Source organism: Lethenteron reissneri, chromosome 54 (assembly GCF_015708825.2).
Source record: "Lethenteron reissneri isolate LAM-NWPU_2019-01 chromosome 54, ASM1570882v1, whole genome shotgun sequence".
In the NCBI taxonomy this organism is placed as follows: Eukaryota; Metazoa; Chordata; class Hyperoartia; order Petromyzontiformes; family Petromyzontidae; genus Lethenteron; species Lethenteron reissneri.
The window spans coordinates 787,766-808,412 of NC_083832.1; the positions used below are offsets into that span (position 1 = coordinate 787,766).

General features: G+C 54.9%; 1 protein-coding gene across 1 annotated transcript; it reads left to right on the top strand.

The window, feature by feature from the left end:
- Positions 1-610: 610 nt before the first annotated feature.
- Positions 611-14,327, top strand: LOC133356438 (C-signal-like). Its single transcript, XM_061573968.1, has 6 exons — positions 611-1,168; positions 3,205-3,256; positions 5,579-5,766; positions 6,233-6,394; positions 11,515-11,625; positions 13,946-14,327. Exons 1-6 carry the CDS (start codon positions 1,016-1,018, stop codon positions 14,057-14,059), a joined length of 780 nt encoding a protein of 259 aa, XP_061429952.1. The 5' UTR covers positions 611-1,015; the 3' UTR covers positions 14,060-14,327.
- Positions 14,328-20,647: the final 6,320 nt, after the last annotated feature.

Here is a 20,647-nt window from a genome sequence, read left to right on the forward strand (position 1 = left end):
AGTGATAGCTCAAACAAGTGGCTGATGTGGAAATGTATAGCAGCCAAATACTCTAAACGCATGTTTCTAAATGTGAAGGAAAAACCGGAGGACCCAAAGAAAAATCCGCGCCCCGAGGAGAGAGAAAGACACGCTCACTACAAATATCCAGGTATCGCATGGGTGGGATCGAACCCACGCCCTCCTGCATACCAGGCAAGGCAGATAACATATCGCCACCGTAGCGCCGCCCCAGCGAACGAGTCTGTAACTGGGGCGACTTTATCAGCCGGACTCGTGCAAACCTTCGACCTGGGTGTGTTCTCGGGTGAAAGGAGGGGAGCGGTCACGTGCTCCCACCGCCCCCCGAGTCGGCGATTGGTAATCGATTCCAAACGATCACATCCCGTCAGCCACGGGTCGTTGAACACGAGCGCAACGCTGCAAGGAGCTCGCTGGGTGGGACGCGAGGCCCGGGATCCGTGCCTCTTGAGCGGGACGATTTGGAGGCCCTCAACCCCGTGCAGCAGCCCGATTGCAACTCTCGCCTGGCTCCGTGTGGCTGTGTGAACGCAACAGCACACCCCCCCCGTGCCGGCCATCCCCATTGAGCACGCAGTTGAGTGCAGCAATTGAGTGACGGTTGGATGTGTGGAGTGTGACAGTTGAATGTGTCGAAACAGAACCGTGTTGCTAGAATGCTCCAAGACCGCAAGAGACGCATGTTGCGCGGAACCAAGTCGCGTGCTTGCAGTCCGTCAGCAGCAGCGACTGCTGTTTGCTGCAACAATGGGTAGGCTGGGGGAGGGCGGGAGGCGTTGCACTTCAAGAGGCGGTGGCGGCGGCTTTGCGAGAGGAGCGCCTCCACCTCCTCCCGGCAAACTCCCCTCGCTCTTTTATCGTCGCCTCCCCCACCTCCTCTCTCTCTGTTCTATTCGCTCACTGCCTCTCCCACCTCACACTCTCACACACTATCACGTCCCCTCTCTCACCTCGCTCCTCTCAACCCCGAACCTCTCTCTCGTCTCGCGACCCCATGGCGACGCCGCGCTCCGTGCTGGTGACGGGAGCGAACCGGGGTCTGGGGCTGGAGCTCGTGCGCCAGCTGCTGCCGCTGCCGCAGGGCGCTGCGGACCCCGGCCCCCGCGTGCTCGCCACCTGCAGGGACCCCGACGGGGCCGGCGCGCAGGTGACGGTGGTGACTGGTGGTGGTGGTGGTGGTGATGACGGTGGTGATCGTAGGGGGAGCGGGTGGTGCTTAGCGCGCTGCGCTACGATACCCGTTCTGGCTCAGAACTTGCCCCAACAGTCTGTGAAGGCTGTAGGGGGATCTTTGTGAGGAGCGGTGGTGTAGCGGTTAGCGCTACGAACCTGGTGACCCTGGTTCGATTCCCGCTCATGGCAAGCACCAGTAACAATTATCCGAACTGGTCCTGGACCTCTCCTAGGTCGACTCAGCCTCAAATGAGTACCTGGTGTGGTGTCACCATCGCCACTGGGGAGACAAAGGCGCCCGGGCGTGGTGCTGACCACCCCACCCCTTTGTGTGCCGTGCCGGCCTTCATAGGTGCTCGCTAACAGCACTTGCCCCAACAGTGATCGTGGCGGTGATTCTTAACCAATCAAGATGCACTGCTCCCCGCGATCTCAAGACGTTTCTCCTACACGGTGTCCATGCTGCAGGCCGAGCCCCCCCCTCCCCCCCGTGAGGAGCGTGGCAATTGTGATTGTAGTGATTGTGACGGTGGTGGTGATGATTGTTATGATAATGGCGATGGTAGTGATGGTGGCATAGATTATGGTTGATGGCGGTGGTAGCGGAGGTGGAGGCGGTTGAGGTTGATACGGCGGTTGTGGAGGTGGTGATGACAGAGAAGGTAGTGGTGGAGGAGGTGGTGGTGGTGGCCACGTGGTTGTGTGGTTGCCTGGGTGAGTGGTTGTCTGGTGATACGGTTGTGTGGTTGTTTGTACGTGTGTTTGTTGAACTTCTTTCGCACCATGCGTAGCCAATCGTGCTAATCAGAAATGCGGGGGAAGGACAACAAACTAAACACAAAAAAGTTTTCTAAAGAGTTTTTCATCTAGAGGATGATTTAAAAGTGCATAGCCCCAGTGACTTCCTAATATCCGAAGTAAGAGCGTTCCAGACGGTCGCAGATGTCCATCTGAAAGCGCACGATGTGACCGTCTTTGTTTAACTGATGTGTAGTGTGGTCGCGTAAATGCATGGGTGTGTGGTTGCCTGTTTGCGTGGTTGTGTGGTTGCGTGGTTGCCTGGTTGTGTGGTTGTGTGGTTGCGTGGTTGTGTGGTTGCGTGGTTGCCTGGTTGCGTGGTTGTGTGGTTGCGTGGTTACCTGGTTATGTAGTTGCCTGGTTATGTAGTTGCCAGGTTGCGTGGTTTTGTGGTTGCCTGGTTGCGTGGCGTCATTGCCTGGTTGCGTGGTTGCCTGGTTGCGTGGTTGTGTGGTTGCGTGGTTGTGTGGTTGCGTGGTTACCTGGTTGCGTGATTGGTTGTGTGGTTGCCTGGTTGCGTGGTTGCCTGGTTGCCTGGTTGCGTGGTTGCCTGGTTGCGTGATTGCCTGGTTGCGTAGTTGCCTTGTTGCGTGGTTGCCTGGTTGCGTGGTTGCCTGGTTGCGTGATTGCCTGGTTGCGTGGTGGCCTGGTTTCCTGGTTGCGTGGTTGCCTGGTTGCGTGGTTGCCTGGTTGCGTGGTGGCCTGGTTGCGTGATTGTCTGGTTGTGTGGTTGCCTGGTTTCCTGGTTGCGTGGTTGCCTGGTTGCGTGGTTGCCTGGTTGCGTGGTTGCCTGGTTGCGTGGTGGCCTGGTTGTGTGGTGGCCTGGTTGCGTGGTTGCCTGGTTGTGTGGTTGCCTGGTTGCGTAGTTGCCTGGTTGCGTGGTTGCCTTGTTGCATGGTTGCCTGGTTGTGTGGTTGCCTGGTTGCGTGGTTGCCTGGTTTTATGGTTGCGTGGTTGCCTGGTTGCGTGGTTGCCTGGTTGCGTGGTGTGGTTGCCTGGTTGCCTGGTTGCGTGGTTGCCTGGTTGCCTGGTTGCGTGGTTGCCTGGTTGCGTGGTTGCCTGGTTGCATGGTTGCCTGGTTTGGTGGTTGCCTAGTTGCGTGGTTGCCTGGTTGCGTGGTTGCGTGGTTGCCTGGTTGCCTGGTTGCGTGTTGGTGGTGTACTCCCTGCCACTGGACGGGCCCTGCTCTCTCTCTCGCTCTCCGTGTCCCAGGCGCTGCAGGAGCTGGCGAGCGCTCACCCCCAGCTCACGGTGCTGCAGCTCGGTGAGGCGAGACGCCGCAACTCATCGGTGTCTCCTCGGTGTTGTTTCTCACGCTGCAGTGTCTGCGTGACTTCTTGGTGTCCCTCTCACTCCTCAGCGTGTCTCCCCGGTGTCCCCTCTCACTCTGTGTATCCTCCACCATGGAGGGGTAACGTTCTTGTCTCTCAACTCCTGAGTTGGATGTTCAACGTGGGCGACTTTCCGTGTGGAGTTCGCGTGTGTTCCCGCCCCCGTTCTGCGTGGGTTTCCTCTGCGTTCCCCGGTTTGTTTCCCCCTCCCCCCACAGATAAAGATAACGCACATTGCAACTTCAATTGGCCAAACATCCCAATGCTAAAACAAAAATTACCAGCAGTAGCAGCGGCGGCATTGGCCATTACTGCGTAACCCTTGGGCCAGGACCCTATTGAAGTCAAGCCCTGAGACTCGAGAGAAGCGGTCACGTCCGGCGTGTTTGGCCACCACTCTGATGAGCGATGAAGCTATTTTTTTGCAGACGTCCAGTAGGGGCGGAGGGAGTGGGATTGGTCGGGGCGGGGAGAGCGTCTGGAGCCTTTTCGCCTGCCACAGTCACCCCTGAGCCTGAGATGCGTTGTCACCACCGTTGCACGTGGTGACAACCGGGAAGAGCCTCGCAGCTGAGGCTCAAGACTCGTGCTGAGGATGGCTCCTGCCAACGTCTTCTTTCACAGATGTCCATACCAGCGAGCGCGAGAAACGTCTCCCTCCCTGTCTCTCGCTCGTGCCCTTGGATGTCGTGAGGCTGCGATATCAGTCGCGCCATCGCGCCGCGCTCGCAGTCGCGAGGCTGCCCAGACACGGCACAGGAATGTGGCCCAAAGAAACCCCGGCGAGGTTCAAAGAGGCTCTTTTAGGTTCTAAGAGCCTCGGCGAGATTCAGCGAGGCTCCGCGAGCCCTGTCGAGATTCAGTGCAAGGCGCGGCCCGCGTCTTTCTACTCCCCATTACCTCTGGGAATCTCCGTGGGCCCCCCTCTGACCCTCTCCCCGCCCGGGTGGCTCTGTCCGCGAGACCCCCGCGTGGCGATTCCCCGAGCGCTGCGAGTGAACCCTTTTGTGCCGCTGCATCGGCCGTGCTTCTGTCTCGTTCGTTCCGCTCCCGATCGTAAGCTCGCCACAAACGGAGAGCGCTGTGCATTCGGAAGCCAAAATAGCAATCGCATCCAGAGAAGGGAGGGGGCAGGAGGAGGGGGGGCTCTTATCCCAGTGGTGTAGGAGGAGGGAGGTAGCGGATTCTGTTATCCGCGGGGTACAAAATCGCAGATAACAGCGCGGGTGGTGGGATGGATTTTCCGCGCCAACCCCCCCCCCCCCTCCATTATCGCGAGCACAACACGTTAGGGGTAAAATTGCGGATAGTTGGACCCTGCAGCTGCACGTGGATATTGGGAGTCGTTTCATAGGGTCGCAGATGAGAGGAGTTTCCCTGCAGTGGATTTTTTTTCTTCTGGATAATCCAATAGCCAAGTGGCAGTCCATCTTCCGTTACGTGTCCTGACTCTCTCAATATCTGTCTCTGTGTATCTTTGTCTCTGCGTCTGTCTCTGCGTCTGTGTCTCTACGTCACTGCGTCTCCCTCTTCCCTCCGGCCCCTGCAGCCTCTGCTCAGGACTCGCCGTGCACCGCCGCAGCCTGCTGTGTGATTCACGCGGCCCACGACGACATGAGCGACTGCTTGGTGCTCGTTGTGCGTTACAGAGTTGGCATTGAGCTATGGGATCCATGTCTAACCGAGAGAGTCCTTGCCTACACACATCTGGCGATTCACCAGCATCGGTTCCAGCAAGCCCGATCGTTGACGAGACACCGAATGTTAAAACCGGTCTGTGTGTGTCACAGTCTGTGTGTGTGTGCGTCACAGTGTGTCAGTCTGTGTGTGTCACAGTTTGTGTGTGTCACAGTTTGTGTGTGTGTCACAGTGTGTCACAGTGTGTGTGTCACAGTGTGTCACAGTGTGTCACAGTGTGTGTGTGTGTCACAGTGTGTGTGTGTCACAGTGTGTGTGTCACAGTGTGTGTGTGTCACAGTGTGTGTGTCACAGTGTATGTGTATCACAGTGTGTCACAGTGTGTGTGTCACAGTGTGTCACAGTGTGTGTGTCAGTGTATGTGTCACAGTGTGTGTGTGTCAGTGTATGTGTCACAGTGTGTGTGTCGCAGTGTGTGTGTCACAGTGTATATGTGAGCCGGAGTGGCCACTGAACAATTACGGCACAAACACGGAGGTGGGCGGTCGTGCAGATGCACAGGCGTCCCTTCTCATCCCCTCTTGCCCTCGCCTCCGTGACCCCCTTTGCCCCTGGAGAGGTGACTTCGCAGGAGAGTGTGGCCGCTCTGGCGCTCGCCGTGGAGAAGGCCTTGGCAGGGGAGGGGTTGAACGCGCTCATCAACAATGCGGGCGTGGCGCTGATGGCCCCGCTGGGAAGCGTCAAGGCCGAGGACATGATGCACAACTACAACGTGAACGTGGTGGCGCCGCTCATGATCACACAGGTGCGGCCGCGAGAACACCTCCCGTGCGATGGAGAGGACTGCAGAGCTTGGGCAATTGTTGGCTCCAGCTCGCGGCTTGTTTCCTCTTCACCTCTCTTCGAGTCGATTTCGCTCCACGTTAGTGGGCGAACGTTGCGCGCGTTACAAGCTGACATTGTTATTTTAAATGTTGGTGGTGCCGGTTCCGGCTGCCTTTTTCCACGCTTTTCTCTGCGGTTTCCAGCGCCTCTGCGCGGAATGGCTGTGCGCGGTGTAGCGAATTCTGGAGCGGCGTTCGCGAGACGTGCGCCTTGTAGTTTGTCGACAGCCAGCCACGCTGCTGCCCGGGTGCCGTGCACCGGCATTGCGCGCCGGAGGGGGACAGGGCCGAGCTCCTCACGGGCAGCTTCCCAGCTTCGCACGGCCGCGGCCGTTGTCAGCCAGGGGCCCACGTTCACCCACCTCCACCCCTCCCCCACCCGACCAGGCCCTGCTCCCACAGCTGCGCATCGCCGCCGAGCGGAACAAGGCCGAGCCGCTGGGCTGGGGTCGCGCCATCGTCGCCAACATCTCGTCCATGCTGGGCTCGCTGCACTTGGCTGCGTTGGCGCCCACGGGCGAGTGGGGCTACTCCTACCCGGCCGCCAAGGTGCGCCGCACAACGCCCACGAGCCTGGGGAGCGGTGGTGTAAGCGCTTAGTGCGCCACGGTACGAACCCGTCCAGCTGAGTTAGATCTCCTCTCACGATTATTTGAACCGGTTCCAGGCCTTACCTCGGTCGACTCAAACGAGTGCCTGGTGCGGTGTGTAAATATCGCCAGGAATGGAGACAAAGGCGGCGGAGTGTGGTGCCGGCCACCCACCGCTTCGTGTGATACTCGCTAACAGCGCTTTCCTCAACAGTCTATTGAGTTTAAACTGGGGATCTTTGTATGCGCACAATGCGGCCGTGTGCTGTGAACACTGCTCACGTGCACGCGCAGGTGTGTACCCTACACTGGGTGTTTGTTAGGGGCATGTGTGCATGCAGCGTGGGTGCAGCGTGTTTGCAGCGCGTTCATGCGTACAGCATCTTCACACGCCCAAGCCGACTCTGCTCGTCTCGACCGCCTCCGCTTGTCTCTGGCTCCCACCCCGTCGCAGCGCCGTAGCCGGGGGCACGACGCTGCGAGGTTGGGCTTGCTGCGTAATGCAGCGCCAGCACGGAGTTTGATCCGCCTGTGGAATGCCGCCTCAGGAGAACCGCTCCCTCACCACTCCCTCACACTGCTAATTACACTGTGTAACAATTTTTGTTTTGTTCCTGGGTAGTAAGTGTTATTTTCTAATTGCTTATGCCTCAAAAGTACAGAAAATGGCTATTATTCCCCACCAACATTGCTTTTGTGACCAGGACAGTGACATTTTGAAATTTACCTATTTTCAAGAACATTTCAGATAGATTCAGTGCTGAGTAAACTTGGAGTAACTTCTAGAACATTCTAGAACTTACGAGTAATATAAATAATAGTATAAATACAGGGGCCTTAAGCCCACCAGTTCAGTTTAGTTCCAGCTGCCTAAGTGGATACATATCTGCATTTTTGTGAGATGGCATCAAGAGGCTGCAAGCATCCGGCAGATGCATTTTGCTATATCTGCGGCCAATTTATCAAGACAAGAGCGAAAAAGTACTCTGTGGAAGCATCTGCTCAGATGTGTGAGGCCTACAAGGCATATTTCGGCATGCCTGTCGGAGATCAAGACAAACCCTGGGCACCTCATTTCACCTGCGAGCAATGCAAAAAAACTCTGGAAGGGAAGATGGACAATTGTTGCTTGGAATTTTATGTTATAAAATTAGTTAGAATTTTTCAAATTGTTAAAGTTTTTAATTTTTAAATGTTTTACACTTTTCAAGGTTTTTGAAAAATATATCATATATGGAAAATGTTGCGAGAATCTCTTACACATGGGTGAAATAAATGTATTTTTGTAGGATGGTACAGAGGGGAAAAGAGCCATGAAGTTCCAAACGTCGGACTGGCAAGAATGCACCTGCTATCATGTATCCTGACCTTCCTTCATCCATTGCCCCAGTGCCACACTGCCATAAGCCCCCCGTACCCACTCCTCTGGAGAGAGAGCAGTCGTCTTTAGAAGAGAGCAGCAAGTCGGAGAGCAAGGAAGACGTAGATCCAGATGACAATTTCAGAAGTGGAGCTGAGGAGAGAAACCCATACTACCCCAACCATAAAGACCTCAACGACTTGATCAGAGATCTTGGTCTCACCAAGTCCAATTCCAAGCTTTTGACATCTAGGCTCAAGCAGTGTAACCTTTTGGATAAAAGCGTACAAGTCGAAGATCAGAGGAAGCGTCACCAACATTTTTGCAGCTTCTTCACCCACCAAGATGGGCTCTGCTTTTGCCACAATGTGACCAGTCTGTTCAAGGCAATCAGAATCGCCTGGAAGCAGAATGAGTGGCGCCTCTTCATTGACAGCTCATCCAGGAGCCTCAAAGCCGTGTTGCTCCATAATGGTAACAAGTACCCGTCTCTTCTCCTGGCTCACTCGGTGCACCTCAAAGAGAATTACAACAGCATCAAGACCTTGCTGGACGCCTTGAAGTATGATGAGTATGGCTGGGAGGTCATCGGAGACTTCAAAATGGTGGCATTCCTAATGGGTCTCCAAGGTGGTTTTACCAAGTTTCCCTGCTATCTTTGCTTTTGGACAGCAGGGACACCAAGGCGCACTACCACAGGCGGAAATGGCTACAGCGGAACGGGATCTCTGGGTGGAGGAACAACGACAAGTGGGAGCCACAGGTGGACCACCGGAAGGTGCTGATGCCACCACTGCACATCAAATTGGGCCTTATTAAACAATTTGTCAGAGCTGTAAATAAGGAGTCGGTAGCCTTCAAGTACCTTCAAGACTTCTTCCCTACGCTGTCGGAGGCAAAGGTCAAAGCCGGTATCTTCGTCGGACCACAGATAAAGAAGATCCTGGAGTGCAATGAATTCCCCAAGAAGCTCACTAGTAAGGCTTGGAACAGCTTTGTCACAGTGGTTCGTGGCTTCCTGGACAATCACAAGGTCTAAAACTATGTGAAGCTGGTTGAGACTCTGGTGAAGAATTGCGGCACAATGGGCTGTAGGATTTCCCTCAAAGTCCATATCCTTGATGCTCATCTTGATAAATTCAAGGAGAACATTTTAGTGTACTCGGAGGAGCAAAGCGAGCGCTTCCACCAGGATATACTGGACTTTGAACGCCGCTACCAAGAACAGTATAACGAGAACATGATGGGAGACTACATTTGGGGGCTGATTTGTGAAAGTGATTTACAGTATAATCATAAATCTCGAAAAACTACGCACTTCTAAATCTTTTGTAGTAATTTTTGTATTATTTTAGTATAAATACATGTTTATTTTGATTCATATGTTGTTTTTTACTGATTTTATGTGAACGAAAAGATACAAATTCACCCGTTTTCTCATTGAAAATAGGTCAGTTTCAAAATATCACTGTCCTAGTCACAAAAGCAAAGTTTTGTGGGGAATAATAACCATTTTCTATACTTTTTAGGCATAAGCAATTACGAAATAACACTTACTATCCAGGAGCAAAACATGTGTTACATAGTGATGTCTGCGCTGTCTACTGTCACGCGGTAGAAGGCAACAATGCCCGGTACCACATCTCGGTACACAAATTCCTGCCGCCACCCGAACACAGATGCCGATTCCCCAACTGCCCTGGTCAAATCTGTGTCAAACCCAGACAGAAGGTATTGCCATCCCCACTGATCCAAACTGCTCACGAGGGACTGCATTTCTGAGATTCCTGACACCCGGACCATCCAGTTCTGGCAATCGAGCCCCACACTCCACGCCCTTCATTGCCCAAGCTTTTACACAAATCCTTGTTTGCTTGTCAGCCCTGCAGTCACCCTATTAAACCATTTACTAAACAAGTTTTGTCTTGTACCAGGTGAGGCCCCACTCAGCTGCTGTGTAGCTCCTTTTCGGAAGCTACCTGGCCACAATTGGTAGCTCAACGAAGTGGCTGACGATCACGTGCAAATGCTTAGCAGCCAAAATACTCTAAACACGTGATTTTGTTTCTAAGTGTGGAGGGAAAAACCGGAGGACCTGGAGAAAAATCCATGCGACCACAGGGAGAGAGACATGCAAACAATTATGCAGCAGTCGTCAGGGTCAGGATCGAACCCACGACCTCCTGCATACCAGTTAACATCTCGCCACTGTCACGCCCCGATATGTCTCCGTTGAATGTTCCCATGGCTTCGCTTAGCAATTAATCTGGAGACGAATGTCGATTTACGCTGCAGGGAATGCAATATTTATTTCCGATTTAACGCTGACTCGCATTCGCAGCGCGATTTTCGACCGATCCCTCGGGGTATTTTGGTTGCCGCTGCTTTTTCTGTTGTTGGTGACCCACGTCTCTGTGTTGCAAAGGAGACTCCTATCCCGGGTCTCTTGATTTGTCACCTGGCTACACAGAATATACTTTAAACTGGAACTCACAACTCGAATGTAATACGCCGACTGTCATCGCGTAATGTAAGTGGTGCTCACGTTTGCCAAATAAAATAATAGTAACCTATATTTTAAATGAATAACAACCTCTAGTTCATAAATCGCCTGTCATATTGAAGTATCTCAAAGCGCTGGACATGAAAATAAAACTACTCACAAGTAGATATACAATCTGAGCGTAAAATAAAGCTGACAATAACAATCTAATTGACGAGTCTATAAATTCCAAAAAATTCACAGTACTATTGTAATGTGAGGATATATCCGGCTCACTGACGTATCACAACTCGTCATGATGATTGGCTCTGCCGGTCCTGGTTTATAGCCAATGGGGGGAAGCCTCGGGGCGTGACCCTGACGTAATGGAAAGGTGACAGCTGTAAGGATTGGTTCTGCTGGCTTTGGCCACAGCCAATGGGGAGAGGAGTCAGGGGCGTGGTCCCGGGAGCTTACGAGGGGGCCTGGAATATTCCATGGAGGCTAACGAGGATTGGCGGAAACGTACCACGTGACCCGGGTATTAAATAGGGGTGGAGAGGAACGACACGTGGTCAGAACGGGAACGAACAGAGGAAGGGGGCCACGCGGGAGCGGCGCTCCAGGTTGCCACGTGGTAGTGTGTCTCTCTCTATCTGTCCCTCTCACGCTGCCTGTCAGCAGCGTGAAGGAAAGCTGTAATACAAGTTGAATACAAGACGGATTCCAGAAGTCGCCTCAACGAGCTTTATTACACTATGATAGAAGCGACTAATAATAATTGCAGAGTAATCCAATCAGACAGCATAATCGTTTTTTATTCTTAAGTTACAGGGAAAGTCTGCAAGTACAAATCAGTGAGTTTTAAGACGGTGATTTAAAAAGTGAAACGGTCCTCGAATTACGAATAGGCAAGACGACCGCTTGCTCTGCTCCTCATCCTCCAGCGTGCACATAGCCGGGTTTCTCTCTCGACAACCCCGACATGAAAACCACTCGCCAGCGTCACGTCGGATACCACCCCGACGATGGCGACGACAACGACAAACAACACAGATGGGCCAGGTGCTACCCCTCCTGGCCAAGCGCCGTTTACCCGTCGGCAAACTCAAACTCAGCTGGCCCTTGGGAGAGAGAGGTGGTGGCCCAGAGCCGTGCTGCAGTTGTGTCCCCCTCCTCACTCCCCGCCCCCTCCCCCACCACCCCCTACCCCCCGCCCTTCCCTGCCCCTCCCCAGGCCGCTCTTAACATGGTGACGCGCTGCCTGCTGCGTGACCTGCAGACCTCGGGGGTGTTTGTGGTCAGCGTGAACCCAGGCTGGGTCAAGACGGACATGGGCGGCCCAGAGGTAGGGACCCTCGCAGGAGTTCGCTCCGGACAGCCGCAAACCTCGAAGCCCCGCGCCGGCGCCTTCGTGAACTCACGAAGGTGGCTAGGAGATATATATTCTTGGTTCTTTCAGTAAAGTCACGTAGATAGAAAAAAATCAAAATTCAAAGCAAAAAATCCACGACGTTTCAATCGCAACACAAGCGGTCTTCCTTCAGGTGGAGAGAAAAGAGGGGGCAAGCCTCCAAATGTAGCTGCCTATAAGGGCTCCAGAGTGAGTGGGCGGGGGAAAGAGCTGTGCAAGAGACGGGTAGAGAGAAGGGGTGGGGCAGAGATAGGGGGGAGGAGAGAGGGGTTGAGATTGGAGGAGGGAGGAATTGCACCTCGGTACACCCATCTGAAAATGAGGGGGGGGAAGGAATGGGGCAGAGACGGGGAGAGACAGGGGGAGAGAGGGGGGTGGAGCAGAGATAGGGGGGGAGGGGTAGAGATGGGAGGGGGGGGGGAAATTGCACCTCGCTACACCTATCCACACTGCTGATGGTAGAGGTTGACAAGGAAACACAAATTCAAGTCATGACCCAAAGTGGTTGATGATATCTTTACAATGATTGCTGAGTTTAAAACCGTCGTCTCGGTTGAAATTGTGTCTGTGTCTGTATATATGGATGGCTTCGTAAACGAATCTTTGTTGATATCCAGTCGGCTTGCAAAGTACCATCGTCTTAGAGAAATAAATTTCATGCGAGCCAGCCGTATTAAAGAAAGTAATGATCAGCTAAGGCAGAAGTATTGGTCCTGCCGTGTTTCAGATCTGCCTTGTGTTCACGAACACGGTCCGAGACATGTCGTTTGGTTTCCCCAATGTAATTGCTGCCGCAGGTACAGCTTAGTTTGTAGACGCTGCGATATTGCATGTCAGGAATCTTGTCCTTCACAGATGGGATCAGGTCACGAATTGTGTGCACTGTATTAAATCGGACCTGGATCTTGTGTTTGTTCAATATTTTGGAAATCTTTTTGGTTATCCCTGCTATGTAAGGTAAGGTGATGGTTTTGATTGGATCTTCAGATGGCTCCTTCCTCACGGTTGGGTTGATGGCTTTGCGGGTTGTGTAGTCAGAGTATCCATTCGCCCTGAGAGCCCGGTGTACGTGTTTGAGTTCACTGGTCAGGTGTTCATGGTCAGAGATACATTGAGCTCTATGGTGTAGCATTTTAATGAGGGAATTCTGGGATGGATGGTGGTGGGAATCAGATATTAGGTAGGCGTCAGTGTGGGTTACTTTCCAGCTATCTGGTCTCCTTTTGATTAAGACATCCAAAAAGGGTGGCATGCCATCCTTTTCTACCATGGTGAATTTGATTGCTGGGTGTATGGAATTGATGTGGTTGAGAAAATTGTTCCAGAGCCGGTCGTCCATGTGGCCAGATGACAAACGTACATCTTCCAAAATAAATGTATAGCAGCCAATACTGTAAACGCGTGATGTTGCTTCTAAATGTGGAGGAATATAAACGGAGGACCTGGAGAAAAATCCACATGACCACGGGGAGGGAAAGAGGGACACGTAAACTCTAAATACAGTATACAGCATACAGCAGGCGTCGGAGTCGGGATCGGACCGACGACCTGCATACCAGGCGAGGTAGTGAACATTTTTCCACCGTGACGATAATAATAATCATTGGTTGTATGTATTTGGACACCTCCAGCCCCACTCATGCATGGCCCATGCCCCCGCGTCAGCCTCGGATTTTTCCCAAAACCATATAGACGAGCAGAGGCGCCCATCCTGCCCTGATCCTGACTCGTGCACCCCGTGGGTTCTATACGGAGCTGTCCATCGTCGGTCTCGGCCACGGCCAAAGCCACTCCAACAAATAATTCTACAGCGGGCTGACTCACATTCACTGCGCGTCATCCGATCCACAACGTGGCAGATGGACAATCAGACAGACGGACGGACGGATGGAATGGACAGGCAACACAGATGGATGGATTCACAGGCAGGCAGACGAGCAGACAGTCATGCAGGCAGGCAGATGGATGAATGAACAGGCTTGCAGGCAGACAGACGGGTGGACAGGCAGACACAAGCAGACAGTCGGGCAGACAGACGAGCAGACGGACGGACAGACGGACGGATGGATAGGCAACACAGATGGATGGACAGGCTTGCAGACAGATGAGCAGACAGTTGGGCAGGCAGACAGACGGATGGACAGGCTGAAAGACAGTCTGACGGACGAACGAGCAGGCAGACAGCTCCCGGCCGGGTGTAAGGGCGCCGGGCGGGGAGGAGCCGGTGACGAGGAGTGCCACGTTTGTCGCGCAGGCCCCGCTGACGGCGCAGGAGAGCGTCGCAGGGATGCTGCGCGTCCTCGCCACCCTCACGCCGGAGGAGAATGGAGGATTCTACGACCACGAGCACAAACCCGTGGCCTGGTGAAGTCGCCCGGGGCCACCGGCATCCCACCACCGGGGCTGATGGAGCTGGCCGGTGCGTGCCGGTGGGGGACGCCGGTGAAAAACACTGTCAAAATTCACGGGCAAACACCGGGTTTGTCGGCAGCATGCCGCGTTTAACATACATTTTAAATCCGTTACCATTCCGTAATGCATATGAAGTATGGGAATTGACGGCAGGAACTTCTTGACGGGAACACACTTTTTATTAAATCTTTACGTGTCAAAATACAACGTGTAGTCTCCTTTCTTCCGACTTCACACTCCACTACTCTCGTGTAAACTCTAGGCCTCTGGCTACACACGATACCCTTCACTCGTGTAGACCCTACGCCTCTGGCTACACAATACACTCGACTCGTGTAGACCCTATGTCCCTGGCTACACAATACACTCGACTCGTGTAGACCCTATGTCCCTGGCTACACAATACACTCGACTCGTGTAGACCCTATGTCCCTGGCTACACAATACACTGCATTCGGCTCGTTTAGACCTTACGCCTATGGCTACACTCACTACACTCGCCTCTGGGTTACACAGAGTCCCGGTCCCGTTAGGACAGCGGGACTAGGTACCGCAGGGCCCTAGGTCTTCATCCCCGTCTTCATTCTTCGCTGGTTACACACTGCCCTCACGCCTGTGTGCATCCCCTTTTATAGCCCCTGCTCACGAGAGGCGGAGCTGATGCGTACTTCAACGTGAGCATCGCTCCTTAATGAACCAATCACGACGCACTCTCTCTACGATCCGTTTTCCCCAGCGCGTGTTAACACTCCTCCACCAATCACACCGCGCTGCCACCCGATCACTCCCTCTCAGCACGTCACCGGTCCACAGCCAATCAGTACCCCGTAACCCACGACCCCGCGCTGACCCCTGATCCTCCACCGTCAGCGCACGTCACCACCTACACAGCCAATCATTACGCGCTGGCATACGATCTCTAATCCCAGCGCGTATCACCTCTACATCACCCCCTCCCACATAGCTTGCAGCCGGCCCGGCTGTTAACCAACAACACAACCTAACGTCAATGCAGTAACAAAGAAACTCCACCTCTCAGTGTGCCCCGTAACGCAACAACAACAACACAACACAACACTTAAATATGAAGCAATATACAGCCCGACGAACAACACAATAAAAGCGAACACCGGAAAACGAACACAATAAAAGCGAGCACCGGAAACCGAACGCGCCAAGTGTCTCTGTGACTAAACGCAGTGCCGAGGCGCTCCGGCTGCCTCGACTCCTCACGTGGCAGGTCACACAAAGTAGCGCGACCTAGCGCGAGTCCGTCTAGCCGGTCCGTCGTATGGGACGGGACGTTGGCGACCGTCCGGTGGCTCCGGCCGCTCAAGATCCGGCCGCCGGTGGTCGGCAGCTGTCAGTTCCGAGACACCTGGGAGCGGATCAGGCGGAGACATGTGAGGAGCAGGCAAAGACAATTCCCCCTTAGGGTCGCTGGTCACGTCACATGCTCGGCCCTCATGACACAAGGGGAGGCCATACGGAGGCGAGAACGGTTTCAGTCGGGAGGGGTGGACGTACCAACGGCGTTTTCCCCATTTTATCTGAACGCACTGGGGGCGTGCAACCCGCACGACCTCCACGGGTCCCCGCCACGGCTTCAACAATTTAGGCGACGTAGCCAAAGGTGCCTGCGGGCAATGCAGCCAGGCCCTGTCACCTGGTTCCCAATTGTGCACGGACACCTTCCGTGCCCGCAACCGCTCGTTTGCAATTTGGCGAGCCCGTGAATTAAGCCGTGCGGCCTCCCTTGCCTCTGTCAGCTTATGAATATTAAATTTAATATGCTCTGCCAATTTCGAATTTGCCCGTGGTGCGGACAGACCCAGCTGCGTTTCCATGGGCGGGTCGGCTTCCCGACCGTACATCAGATAAAACGGGGAAAATCCCGTAGCTGCATGGGGGGCCATTCTATACGCGGCGAGGACCCCAGGGACCTGCAGGTCCCAATCAACATGCGCCTCACACACCTGCTGGCACAACATAGAAGTCAATGTCCTGTTAAGCCTCTCCACCATCCCGTCCGTCTGCGGGTGGTACGGGGAGGTACGCACCTTCTTGGTACCCAACAGGTCGCACACCTCTTGCAGTAATTTACTCGAAAAATTCTTCCCTTGGTCAGTCAGCAAGCGTTCGGGAGCCCCCTTGTCCAGGACGTAGCCCTGGACAAAGGCGTCCGTCACAGCCGCCGCCGACTGGTTGGCGAGTGGCCACGCCATAGGCCACCGGGTAAAATATTCGACCCCCACCAACAGGTACTTATTACCCCTAGGCGTGACCGGAAAAGGCCCCAGAATATCGAGTGCAACGAGCTCGTTAGTGCGCGAGACCTGGATGGATTGCAGCGGTGGATTAGCTGGCACAGGCGGTGGTTTCCGTCTGGCGCACTCAACACAACCCTTCAGAATATTCACCACGTCACCCCCCATTCCCGGCCAATAATAGTCACGCTGAAGCAGGGCAAGCGTTTTGTTAACTCCCAAATGCAAGAGGCGTTCGTGTGCGGCCAAGACAACCTTCCCCCTCACAGCAGCAGGCACCACAATCGCATGCCGCCGGGACAAACTGTCCCATCTCATCAATAGGCCTTGCTTAAGCTCGTAGGAGCCAGTTCGGTCGTGGTTACCTTCGGAACCCCCCGTCTTGCGGCGCAATGCCAGCAGGGAGCTGTCCGCCATTTGGAGACGGCCCCACTCAATCAATGACATTGAGAGCAGCGAGTCCTGACCCCCAGGGGTAGCGGGACCATCCCCAATTGGTGTGCTCGCGGCCGCAACCAACGCCTCCCTACCTTCCGTAACCGGCGGTTTACAGCGCGCCGATCCCGATAAGCACGCACATTTGTGACAAGGCAACAACCGCGACAGGGCATCGGCATTTGTGTGTCGCAAGCCTTTACGGTACGTAGTCGTGAACTGATAGTCCTGGAGGACTTCCAACCACCGCGACAATTGGCCCGAGGGCTGGGCGACCCGCAATGAATACTGGAGCGCCGCGTGGTCCGTCCGGACCGTGAAATGACGGCCATAGAGATATGGCCTGAATTGTTGTACAAAAAAAACAATGGCAAGCAGTTCGCGACGGGTGACGCAGTAGCGCTGCTCTGCCGGCGACAACACCCTGCTACCATAGGCGACCACCCGTTCGACCCCTCCAACGACTTGGGACAGCACTCCCCCAATGCCCGTGTTGCTAGCGTCCGTGTCTAGCAAGAAGGGACTCACGAAGTCCGGATAGCGCAAGGGTGGGGCCCTAACCAAGGCGTCCCGGAGGGAGCAGAATGCAGCCTCCTCCTCCGGTCCCCATCGGAACTTCACTCCTTTCGCCGTTAGAGCGTGCAAGGGTTTTGCAATGGTGGCAAAGTGCTCAACGAATCGGCGATAATACGAAGCAAAACCGATGAAACTGCGTACGTCTGACACTGACGTGGGCGTTGGCCACGAACTGACACAGTCCGTCTTCGCAGGATCGGTGGAAATCCCCGAAGAGTCGACAATGTGACCCAAGTACCTCACGGATTTACGAAAAAGGTGGCATTTGGCCGGTTTAAACTTTAATTTAGCCGATCGCATTCGCAAGAACACCCCCCTCAATCGCTGGAGGTGTTCTTCAAACGTTTTACCGAAAACAATGACATTGTCAAGGTAAATGAGGCACGTATCCCACTGCAAGCCCGACAAAACCAATTCCATAAGACGCTGAAACGTCGCCGGAGAGGAGTGAAGTCCCATGGGTAACCGGTTAAACTGAAACAGGCCCCCTGGAGTCCGAAATGCGGTCTTAGGCTTAGACTCTTCGTCGAGTGGCAACTGCCAGAATCCGGATAATAAATCAAGAGTCGAAAAGTATCGCGCACCAGACAATGCGTCGAGAGACTCGTCCATCCTGGGGAGCGGATACGCGTCGGCCACAGAGATCTTATTCAGGCGACGGAAATCGACGCAAAATCGCAGGGACCCGTCCTGCTTTTTAACGAGCACGATAGGCGCTCCCCAAGGACTGGAGGAAGGCGAAATAATGTCGGCTTCTAGCATATCGTTAACTGCCGACTGAACATGTTCCTTCTCAGCAGGACTCAGTCGGAAGGGATTTTGCCTGACCGGTGCCGCATCGCCCGTTTCAATGTGGTGGCATAGCAGGTCCGTGCACCCAATGTCATACTTATGTTTACTGAAGACATCCGAAAATTCAATGAGCAACCCGCGCAGCGCACCCAACTGTACCGCTGATAAATCGTCAGAGTCCGCGCACAGCGAATCAACCCAATCGAGGTCCTCCTTCAATGTAACGTTTTTCGTGGGACTCGGATCCGCCTGCGCAACCAGCCTCTCCTCCGCAGGGACCCGCGCCGCGTGAGCTAGCACGGTGCCCTGCTGAATGACGGCCGGCCGCGCCCCAGCGTTTAAAACCATCACAAACGGATCCCTGTCAGCCCCCACCAAAGTGTGAGCCACCGACAAATCAAGACCTCCAACAGCCCTATTAGAAGGACCCAAAAGCATGCCCTGTTCCGAGGCCTCCTTCACCAATGGCTTCCGCAACCGGAGGGGAATTAACATTTGTGAACCCGGAGGCACGTGCACGGTCTGTGTCGCTAACGCCTGTATGGTAGCGCACGCCGTCCGAATTTCATTAGGGCTCGTCAAAAATGAAATACGGCGACCCGATGGTAGTTCAATGCAACGCTGATCAATGAGAATTTTGATGGGCATTTTTGCCAAAATATCAGTGCCCAATAGACAAGGGACCGCCAGGGAGGACGAAACAAAAACGGGTCCCGACAATTTGATATCACCAATGCAAATGGATGCCCTAATCTGACCGATAATGCCCAACGATCCCCCGTTAGCGGCGTAAAATGGCACATCCAACGGAAGAAGCGGACGACATTGTACAGGGAGAATATTATAAATGAGATCCGATATAATAGTCGCCGATGCCCCCGTGTCCACTAACACCCTGACCTCGACCCCATCAATAGATCCGGTAACTACGGATGAACCCGCTGAGGCAGCCACTATTCTGTGCCCCAACTCCGACCATTTAATGTCTCCCCGGTCCCGGCCGAATCGCCCTCTCTGAACCGAATCCCCGAACTCTACTCGGCTCTCCCCCGCCGCAACGCGACGACCCATATGTGCCGAGTATGCGGGCCGAGCATGTGAGGTGCCGCGACTTGCCGGGGTTTGCAGGGACGACTTGGGGCCTTGGTCGTCGTCCAGCCGAGGTCCCATGGCGCGCTGACGTGGGGCGCGGCAACCGGAGGCCACGTGGCCCCGGAGGCCGCAGTTATAGCAGGTGATGACAGTCGTCGGAGATCTCGGTTGCTCCAGCTTGCGGGCCGCTCGCAGAGGCGAACGACCCCCCGATCTCCAGTCCCCCGGTCGTCCCGCGATGAACGCCTCCTCTCGTGGGCTGACGACTTGGGGCACGGTGACAACTGGGCCCGGAGTTGAGGCCACGGCAGCGTTGCAGACGACTCCCTGTTTACGTTGAAGGACCTCGTGCGCTTGTATGCTTGTGGCGACCCGTAAGGATGAAATATCGGTCTCATCGGCCGTGTTGATGGGGACCCCCAGGTCCTGCGCCAACTTGAGCAGCTGCTCCAAAACCATGGCATCTTGGCCCTCCTCGTCCATACGAGGGAACGCGGCGTCGGCGAGAGCAAGCAACGCCGTGCGGTAGGCGAGCACGGTCTCCGTGTCCGCCTTCCGTCTTGCATAAAAATGATGGCGGCACGCCGAGGGAGGACCATAGACCTTGGCCATGAGAGCCAGCGCATCCTTGAGCGTGGAGCGGTCCGACCTGCGTGCGGACGTGAAGGCCGCGAGCGCGTTGTCATCCAGCATGGCAGGCAGTGCCCGCAGTGCCGTAGCGTCGGACCAGGCGGACATCTCCTGATGCGCCAAAAATCTGCGCTGAAATTGGCTCCAATCCCCGCCTTCCGCCTTGAAGGCTGACAACGTGGGAAGGCGCTGCTGAAAGATGAAGTCGTCCTCCTCCTCGTGCTTCCTCTCTGCCGCCCCGTCGGTGTGTAAGATGGCGGCCCCCTCGGCGGGTGTGTGATGGCGGTCCGCCGCGCGCGTTGGTGACGTCAGCGGGCGCGCATGGAGAACCGCTGCCACGTGGTGATGGCCGTTCCCGCCAAAAGTCGGTGCAGATGAAATGGCGGCCATCGCCAAATCGTTTTGGCGGGAATCTGCAGGGCGACCCTGCAGAACGTCGGCCGCCGTTCCCGCTCCTCCCGACGAGCTGATCTCCGCCAGGATGGACGCGGCGGCGAGCAGCAGCTCCGCCAGACGGGAGTGCGCTTCGCGAAGCACGGCATCAGTCCCCCGTCGCTCGTCCGGCGCCGTCGGCGGATCCTGCCCCGTGGGCAACTCCTCTTCCTCACCCCCCGATGCCAGCTGGCCCGCGTCGTCGAGGTTGTCCCCGTGGTCAATCCCGTGGGTCCGACGGTTCCTCCTTGTATCCATGCTTGGAAGACCGTTTCACTTCTGACGCCAGTTGAAGTATGGGAATTGACGGCAGGAACTTC

Excerpts from the sequence above, each read along its gene's own strand:
- LOC133356438 (XM_061573968.1), top strand. The coding sequence starts at position 1,016 with ATGGCGACGCCGCGCTCCGTGCTGGTGACGGGAGCGAACCGGGGTCTG. Across the intron at positions 1,169-3,204 it reads CCGACGGGGCCGGCGCGCAG|GCGCTGCAGGAGCTGGCGAG; the intron begins GTGACGGTGGTG and ends TCCGTGTCCCAG. Across the intron at positions 6,395-11,514 it reads ACTCCTACCCGGCCGCCAAG|GCCGCTCTTAACATGGTGAC; the intron begins GTGCGCCGCACA and ends GCCCCTCCCCAG.